Below are 9,093 nucleotides of genomic sequence, written 5' to 3' on the forward strand. Positions count from 1 at the left end.
GGTGTTCACATTTTTGCCTGTTTTACGGGAAAGGCGATGACTTTGGAAACACACTCCTGAACACTATTTCAAAAGCTACAATTTATTGAGTTTGTAATTTTGGTTGTGGTGGGCGGGGGAAAGCCCTAAATTCCTGTTGGTCTTCTTCCTTGTTTTAGAAAGAAGACTGATAAAATCTACTTTGAAAATGTGTTTTGACTATTAAATATGACAAAGTATGCAAATTGCTTGACGCACAGTTGGAATTAAATGTAGCGCTTGTTTCCCCAGTCTGTCTCTGGAATCCTGTGGCTGCTCTTGAGACTGGGAGGATGCGGGGGATGGGGAGGGAAGGGAGACACACTCATCTTAGGCCAGCGATTGAAGCTCCAGACAGGTAAATGCCTGGATGCAGGTAACTGTTTTCCAGAACGGCAAAATTCTGGAGGTGCGGGACAAAGTGAATTGAGGGTGCAAGGACCGCTCCTGAACTACAACTCCCGGGATGCTCAGCAAAAGGGAGCACCCCGCCCCGCCCTGCCCCGCCCAGCCCGACTAGGCGGACGCCGCCCACCCAGCGGAACCCAGCAGGGAAACACTGGCTACAAGTGCTGCGGCTGGGGAATAGCGGACTTTCTCAGGGAGCCACGCGGACGCGAGTGCTCCCGCTCCAGCTTCTTTGGGTAGCAGGAGCAGAAGGTAAGTGGTAAAGAGTGGGATGGGAGGTGGAGAGGAAGTAAGCAGAGTGGGGAGAGAGAGCTGAAGCTAGAGCTATAAGGAGCCACCGGTGCATGCACCCCCATTCCCCGCCCTAGGTGCCTGCAGGACCTCAGCGGATGCAGCCAGACTGCAGGTGCCTTGATGGGCCAAGAGTTCGCCAGGAGAACTGATTGATCCCACAGCCTATTGGGGTCTCCCCTGTCGGGTGCTAGCAGCGGGTCCTGTAAACCGAGCGCTCTCAGCCTGCATCCCGCATCCCACACCCCTAGGTGGTCTCCTGCAGACTATCTTTCTTGTCTCTGTCAGTCTTGTCCATATTTTACTGCCTTTATTTGAGAAGCAGCGGATAGGGAAAACGCTGCCTCCTGCTTTGGAGGTGCAATCTCATTAACTGGGCTTTTAAACAGATCGGGGAGGGGGTAAGAGGGGAAGGGAAGAAGAGACCTTTAGCTGGTCCCGTGGGATTATCCATCATCCACTGATGCTAGAAACCTGGGAATACAGATCTGCAAATCCACTATACGGTTAGTCAGTCTCTCTCAGAGAGAGAGAGAGAGAGAGAGAGAGAGAGAGAGAGAGAGAGAGAGAGAGAGAGAGAGAGAGAGAGAGAGAGAGAGAGAGAGAGAATATGAATGAATGTATGTCTCCCTGCTTTGTTATAAATTGGAAGTCTAGTTAGGGACCCTGCCTATTTTATCTAAAGGAGTCTAATGTGATTAGTTAATTATGCCAAAGGTTAATCAGAGCGACTCATGCCTGAGGGATCCATCTGTGAGGGTTTCTTTTCGGGAATTGATGAAAGTGGTCCCCATCGCTCGCTTCCCTCATTGAAGCATCCTTCAGCAGGGGCTTGTCCACTTGCTGATAGAAAACTGACTCCGTTATGGTTTTCTTGCACTTAGCACTGCGGGTTTGTTTTGGTTTGGTTTTTGTTGTTGTTTCACTTTTTGTATGTTCCGTGCACAGGAGGGTAGGGACTTGAAGTACAGTAGAAAACATGTCGATTTTCTTTCCTGCTCTGTGAGTTGCCTGACTCCCTTTGGTGAGGCTTGCTTGTGTACCTCTGTTACAGGGGATTTTGACTGGTAATCCTCCAGCCATGGGTTAAAGTTAATCACCACTCTGGATTGAAATAAAAACAAAGGGAATCCTTGACTAAGCCCACTATATTTATTGAGAATGGAGAGTGGGTTTTTATTCCCCAGGAAGCTAGCAGAGGCAAGAAAAGATGGGCAGATGGCTTTCTGTTCCACAGAGCTCCATCCTTTCGAGGCTCTCGGTGCAGTGGAGAAGAGGGGGTGCCATGGACACGGAGCCTCAACTGTAGCTTTGGAAACTGTTTCTCCCTTCTTTGCCTCTATTCAGTGCTATGTGTTTATTGCTTCTTTTTCTCCCCTCTCAACTTACTTGTACCCTGAGTATGTAAACACTTCTGGGGGTGGGGGACGTTCTTGTGCTTGTATGTTAGTTAGCAAACTGTAGGGAGGAGATTTAACTCAGACCCACTGAGATTTTTGCAAGCGAGAGCAGCAGGCGCTCATGGGAAACAGGTAGTATGTATGTGTGAAGTGGACTGGCTCGCTGAGTTTTTGCAGAGACCACAGCAAAGCATGTAAGCTGCCCCTGTTGAACAGGGAGCAGACTAAGCCAAGAAGTGCATATGGCTATATTAACACGGGCCCCAGGGCTGTGTGTAGTGGTCACTAGATACCTGCATAGGGGAATCACTAGTCCTGATGCCTCTTTTGTCACTGGCTGATTAAGTCATCCCTTCCATTCACTTCCTAGCTGCCAAGTCAAGATGCTGACTCAGCAGCACCCAGCTGATAGGAGCATGCGTTCATTAAAGCTAATCTGTATTAGAATCTGTTTCCGGACTGGAGTATAAACATGTAGTCTAATTGAATCGTTTAGAAGTCTGTGATTGCTGGAGGCCTCCAGAAATCCGGCAGTCTGCTAAAGAGGACCCTGCCTTTCTCATTTGTATCTCTACAGGAAACTTGACATCTCCTCTGAGGGATTCTGTCACAGGAAAGTGTGAGTCCCTGGATAAATTTGGCTTGGTGACGGCAGTGTGCTCTCCCCAGGGATACTGCCACTTCCTCCTTGTTCCTTCACCACCCAGACCTGAGTTTCTCCCTGCTAACCCCGGTGAAAAACCAGAAGATTTTTCCTTTCCATGCTCTTCAGCCACCCTCTCATGAGGAACTGAGGCTAAAGTGTCCTTAACCAGCCATGGCTGTAAAGGAAACAGGGACCAGAGGAGCGGGCTTCTCTATAGTACAGGCTTAGATTCTGCTGGGTTCTTATCTGTGTTGCCACTGGCAGAATTTCTGGAAATTGCTGCTGCAGGAATTCTAACCAGCTCCCATGGAGCTCCTCTCTCTGACTAAGAGGAACAGCCCAGAGGACTTGTGTAATACTCTGGACTGGACTTCAGGAGAGACTCTTGGTGACCAGGTAGAGGGGACAGCCATCAGAGCTGCTCTTCTCTCACAGGAAAACTGTATATCCACACCAAGAGCAGCTGGAATGGAAGTGTCTAGACTTAGCCCTTCTCTGGCATCCCCAACCTCCTTGCTCCAAGACAATGCTATTCAGCCAAGGTTTTTCCCACAAGGACCTCCTGACTCAGGGAACAACCAAGTGATGGCAGATCGTAAAGTCTGCGATTGTTGCAGCCAGGAATTAGAAACTTCTTTTACTTATGTGGATGAGAATGTCAACTTAGAACAGAGAAGTCAGAGGTCCCCGTCAGCCAAAGGTGGCAATCACCCTGGAGATCTTGGCTGGGGAAACGCTAACGAATGGTCCCAGGAGGCTGCCATTTCTTTGATCTCCGAAGATGAAGATGACGCAAGTTCGGAAGCCACATCTTCAGGGAAGTCCGTAGACTATGGCTTCATCAGTGCCATCTTGTTCTTGGTCACCGGTATCTTGCTGGTGATCATTTCTTATATCGTCCCTCGGGAGGTGACAGTGGATCCCAACACGGTGGCCGCCAGGGAGATGGAGCGTCTAGAAAAGGAGAGTGCCAGGCTAGGTGCACACCTGGACCGCTGCGTGATCGCGGGACTCTGCCTGCTCACGCTCGGGGGAGTCGTCCTCTCCTGCTTGCTCATGATGTCCATGTGGAAGGGGGAGCTCTATCGTCGAAACAGATTTGCCTCTTCCAAAGAGTCCGCCAAGCTTTATGGTTCTTTCAACTTCAGGGTGAAAACCAGCGCTAATGAGAACACCCTGGAGCTGTCCTTGGTGGAGGAAGACAACCTTGCTGTCCAGAGTTAACCCTGAACTTAGTGAGAGACAACTGTGCATTCTATGTGAAAAATAATAATAATAATAATAAGTCGACAGTGTCCTTGGTTTGTTCGGCGAGAAAAGTTTTCTTTGGTTGTTGTTGTTTTTTCCACCTCCCCCAAACCAGCCAGTGTTTTGTTTCCGTGAATCTTTTATTAAGAAAGGCTGTGTACAATGTCAAAGAAACCATGGCCATCTCTGTCTGACTCACCGAAAACCGAAAACGAATTCAGCTGGAATGACCATGAATTTCTACTTCTGCAGAGAAATACTTCTAATATACAAGTGTTTTCTTTTACATAAACATGGGCATTATTATTGGGTCCTAGAAGGGCTCCTGCACAATGGGATCACATGGCAATCTTTTCTGTGAAACACAAGCACTACTTAAACAGGAAGGCTTACATTTAATTCCCAAGGTGCTTTTCTATTTATTTTGCTAAATTTTTATTCCTGTAATTTGGTTAAACACAAAGTGTAGACTTTGGGAGTATGAGTGTTTTGAAACTTGAGGATAATGATTCATTTTTAAAAGCTATAAAATGCTATATTTTAAATTATTACTATATTTAGAAATGTCAACCTATGTCATTAATATGCACCTTCTCATAAAGGAAATTGTATAAATCATCTTCAGACATACAGGAAGTTAACTGTTAGCATAAGGTGTTTTCCTTAAGCCTTTGTTCCCATGAATGAAGTAGAATACTTGCTGATACCTAGTTTGTATCCTTGTGGATACAACCTTCAGCCTGATGACCTGTGCCCTTGAAAGCTTTACCAGTTCTCATAAAAGTATGGTAAAGGATTAGACTTTAAAAATGTATCTCCTGGCAGTCAGGCATCCAGCCGGGCCTGAGTCATGAGTAGGCCTGGCAGTCTCCCCAGGTGACATTTGGTGGTGGTGGTTTGGAGAGCGCCTCCAGGATAATTGCAGCTAGACTCCTGGGAACGATGCCTAACACAAGTCATTACTTAAAGAGTCCTTAAGCCTATAGCCAAAATCTTACACTGGAAAGAGAAAAATCAAACCCATTAATTTAGTGGGAGTTGTGCTCATCGCTTTTCCTGATTCCCCCTAACAAGGTCTAGACATCATCCTGAAGACCTTCTACTTCATTCTCTTAAGGACGAGTTTCTTCTCTCCTCAAGTGAAAATGTTTAGTATATGGCAGGTACTGTGGGCAAGGTGGTCAGGAAAGGGATGGGAAATACAGCCTAGGAAAGATCTGGAATTGCACTGAGGTTCTTTGATGTGGCCCTGCCCTTCTGCTTAGGTGTTTTATTAGTTTATTACAAAGACAAGTGAGTTTACTTTTAAAGAGGACCGGAGCCAGAGACACGTGTGAGTGAAGGGAGGAGCTAGTGAGAAAGGGATTTTGTTGGAGATTCTTAAGTTCAATGAAGTCTAATGGAGATGCCTGTGCTGTTATTGAGGACTGTGGGTGAGCTGGATGAGTTTGCGCATCTGTGTGAATGAGCTCCGGTGGATACCAGAACCATTGTTGAGTTATCTTTGTTAAAAGTTAAAGGAAAACAGTAATGGAGGGTGAGGTAGGGATGAGAAGCATTGCCCCAGAATTCTTAGGCAGAAGTAAGGAGAGTGTGGGAACTATGGATAATAGCCCCACAGTCACACCTTGTAAAATTAAGTACTTGGTCATGAGGTGCTGGCTTACTAAGCCACAAAGTACTAGAAGGAACATACATTTTGTTTGCTGTAGCCAGTCCTTTGTGCTTTGTTTTTCGGTGGCTCTCGGGTCATCTGTGCTGAGGGCACATCCCCAGAGGCATAAACCTTACCTTCTCGGGGCTTATTCCTCTTAGATTGCTTGAGGGACCACTTTGGAGATGTTGAAGTAAAAAGGGAATCGTCTACTTCCGTGCGTGAGTAGGTCTGATCTGGGTTCAAACAGCAAGCACAAAATTTGTAAAAATAATATTTAAACCAATTTAAAACCAGGCCTGATGAGTCATGCCTTGATTCTAACACTTGAAGAAGATCAATGCAAGGTCAAGGCCAACTTGGACTACAGAGTGGGTTCCAAGGCAACCTGGGATATAGAGTGAGACTGTCTCAAAAAATATAATAACCTGTTCGTGTTTATTTATATGAGATCTCGGGATTTTGTTTTGATCTATTTGTAAACCATAATGAATTAGTTGCATAGCAAATTAAACAGAACTAATTTGTGGTCCAATTTTCAGTTCTTGATGAGCTTGAAAGCAAACAAGAAGGCTGTCTTTTCGGTCTCAGAAAACTGATGATAATGGAAGCAAAAAGTCATAGTTCTTTAATAGAAGACAAGTTATTGAACTCACTATGCTGCTAAATCATATAGATATACTGTAAAGTCACCTCTTTTTAAAATACCATTTCGGAAAAGAAGATTTTAAATTGAAAGTAAGCAAATGCTTATTTCCACATTATCTAAAACTGCTCCAACTGTTTTAGATAATGTGGAATGAGCATGATACTCAAGGTTCTTCTGATGGGAGCGAAGGCCATTACACCCAAAGGGACCAATTGAGAAAATCACCTAGATGCTTTCTTTAGGCTGTGCGGATGTAAATCTAATAATTACTTTAATCTGCTTTCCTCCAGGTACTCTATTTGTGTTGCCCTCACCCATTCTGTTAGTGCCTTTCTGTGAGATGATTTCCTGAATTTAAAATGAAACTAAGGATTATGGACATGTCTCAGGGGGTACAGTGTTTATTTAGCATGTGTGAGACCCTTAGCAGAGCCCTCAGCACTATAAAAAAACAATAAAGATAAAGGTAAAACAGGCAAAAAATATTGTGAACTTTCTGCACTGTTGATTTCAATACAATATAAGTGGTTTGGGTAGTAGAATTGCTTTAGCCTGACCATGTGCGAAATCAGACATTGAGCAGGCTGACAGATGCTGCTGATCTTGGATCTTCCTTGGGCTTTGTGGATTATCTCTTCCACATGATGCCAGTTTTTATCTGTACAAGCTTCACATGAATAACAGACAGTGTAGCTTCCTAATATTCCCAATAAACTGTTTCCTTTGGGGGCATTGGAAACTGCTGTAGAACTTGTGTAACTCTCTTTGCAATGACGTTTCTTTGCCAGCCATTTGCAGCTCCTGATGTGACCATGCAATATGAGGCACTGAGCTTTCATGTCAAGCAGTTTTCTGTCCCAGTGTCTTACTAGGTATCTGATCTATGATTTCCAAGAATAGAAGGCTGCTGAGAACCATCAACTTCTGTCTGGCCCGAGTGTTTTCACCCTTGCAACTGCTGGGACCCTTAATTCTGTAATACCGAGCTACGTACCTTGATATCAAAATGTGAAAGCCCATCATCCCCTTTTGAAAAATCTGTTTTGAGGCCTAATTTGACCCCAGCTAGCACAAGTCTTTCAAGACACAATCATAAACAAAGTGCCATACCACAGTATTTGCACTGCCCTTTCCTTTGTCTCTAGGGTGAAGGCAGGTGAATGAAAGTGCGCTGTGATAATTTTGTATCAAGAATTAGTTATCTGAGCACACACACACATACACACACATGTTTTAAGTATTTTTAAATATCTTTTCAATAAGAAAGCATCCTAACAATTCCAAAATGCACATTCTGGTCTTCCTCTCTCGATATGAAACTCTTGTCTGAATTAATTGTCAGAGCCAACGAGAAGACCTCTATGTATCTGCTAGAAGAATTTTCCAGCTGAAAATCTGATTCTATTGCAGCAGCTCAAGCTGCCACAAAGGGGTGGGCTGACAAAAGAAATTCACAACGCTTGTGCCCTTGGCAGCAAGGTACACTATCTTTCCCTAGGTCTAAGTGCACCAAAGAATAAAATGCATCCTTATGGTTTTCTAGAATTGCTTTAGCTTTGTTAAAACCAGGCATAAACAGTTACCACGACGTGGAGAATTAAAATGAAGTCTCAATGGGCTTTCCCCAGCACTCAGAAACTCATAAAACAGATAATTAATAATGTTGACTTTCAGACTCTTTGAAAATATATCATTTTATGGTCCACACAACAATTCTATAAAATCTCCCTTTTAACTTTAATGGGCATACACCTTTGGAATTAATTTGCCTGACTGACATCAACACTGTCAAACGGAAGGTGCTCGTGCAAACGCACAGACTTGCTTTCAAAAATCCATGACTTAACTTAAAAGCATAATCTTGGCTTCTGTTAGTTAAGTATGCAGGTTGCTGTGTGGAAGCCTGTATATATGTTAAGGTATGTTTTATAGGTACAGAACTTTAATATTCCTAAGCTATTCATAGCTAGTCTTTTTATTGGAATATGGCATGTTTTAATGTTGATTTTGTGAACAAGAAGTCTTTCACGGGTATCTAATAAAGAATTTGGAATCAACATCAGAATGAGATGCTATAAATTCATAAGCCTGTTTGTTTGTTCAGAGTCCCACAAATGCTTTTTTGGTTTATTTTTAACCTTTCAATTACAAGTTCATAAATGTGCATAATATTTATAAATTCTCTTATTTTAACTAACTGTTCTCTTACCTAGAAATGTGGACAGCACTCTCTTTGGCTCCAAAGTTTAGTGACTCCCCTGTGGTTCAGAAACAGCTAGTCTTACTTCTCCTTGCTGTCTGATTGCTTCCGAGACTGTAAACAAATTTGAGTATGAAGGCAAAGATGAATCCTTCCTTAGCAGTGTATTTCTCTGTGATTCTTTCCTGGCTTTTTATTCTACTTTTCTTGCCAAATCAAAGTGATGTTGAATGTGTATTTTTTGATATAAAGGTAGTCTTGGAAGATGATGGGCTTTTTCCTCACGGCATTGGTGCCTCACATCTTAATAATGTGTCCTATAATTTTGAAATTAAAATATTTATTGAGATGGCTTACTGTGTTCAGCTTTTATTGAAGTCTAATATAATACAAATTTGGTCTTTTAAACTTACTTTTAAAATTAATCTTATATAAGAAAAACTAAAAGTCAAGTGTAACATTCTTCTCGCTATCCTATCACTAAACTATGCCTTACTATTTTTGCTTTGTATGCATGAAATAGTGAAAGCTATTTTTGTGTGTGTGTGCTATTTAGAGTTCTCTAAATTACCTGGTATT

The 9,093-nt window shown here is 43.2% G+C and overlaps 1 protein-coding gene across 1 annotated transcript; it reads left to right on the forward strand.

Moving 5' to 3' along the window:
• The first annotated feature begins 536 nt into the window (after positions 1-536).
• On the forward strand, positions 537-8,867 carry Tmem74 (transmembrane protein 74). The gene is made up of 2 exons (XM_075961060.1): positions 537-678; positions 2,695-8,867. Exon 2 carries the CDS (start codon positions 3,070-3,072, stop codon positions 3,985-3,987), a length of 918 nt encoding a protein of 305 aa, XP_075817175.1. The 5' UTR covers positions 537-678; positions 2,695-3,069; the 3' UTR covers positions 3,988-8,867.
• The last annotated feature ends 226 nt before the right edge of the window (positions 8,868-9,093 follow it).

This window comes from Microtus pennsylvanicus, chromosome 2 (genome assembly GCF_037038515.1).
Source record: "Microtus pennsylvanicus isolate mMicPen1 chromosome 2, mMicPen1.hap1, whole genome shotgun sequence".
In the NCBI taxonomy this organism is placed as follows: Eukaryota; Metazoa; Chordata; class Mammalia; order Rodentia; family Cricetidae; genus Microtus; species Microtus pennsylvanicus.

Coding starts and splice junctions, on each gene's coding strand:
- Tmem74 (XM_075961060.1), top strand. CDS start 3,070: ATGGAGCTCCTCTCTCTGACTAAGAGGAACAGCCCAGAGGACTTGTGT.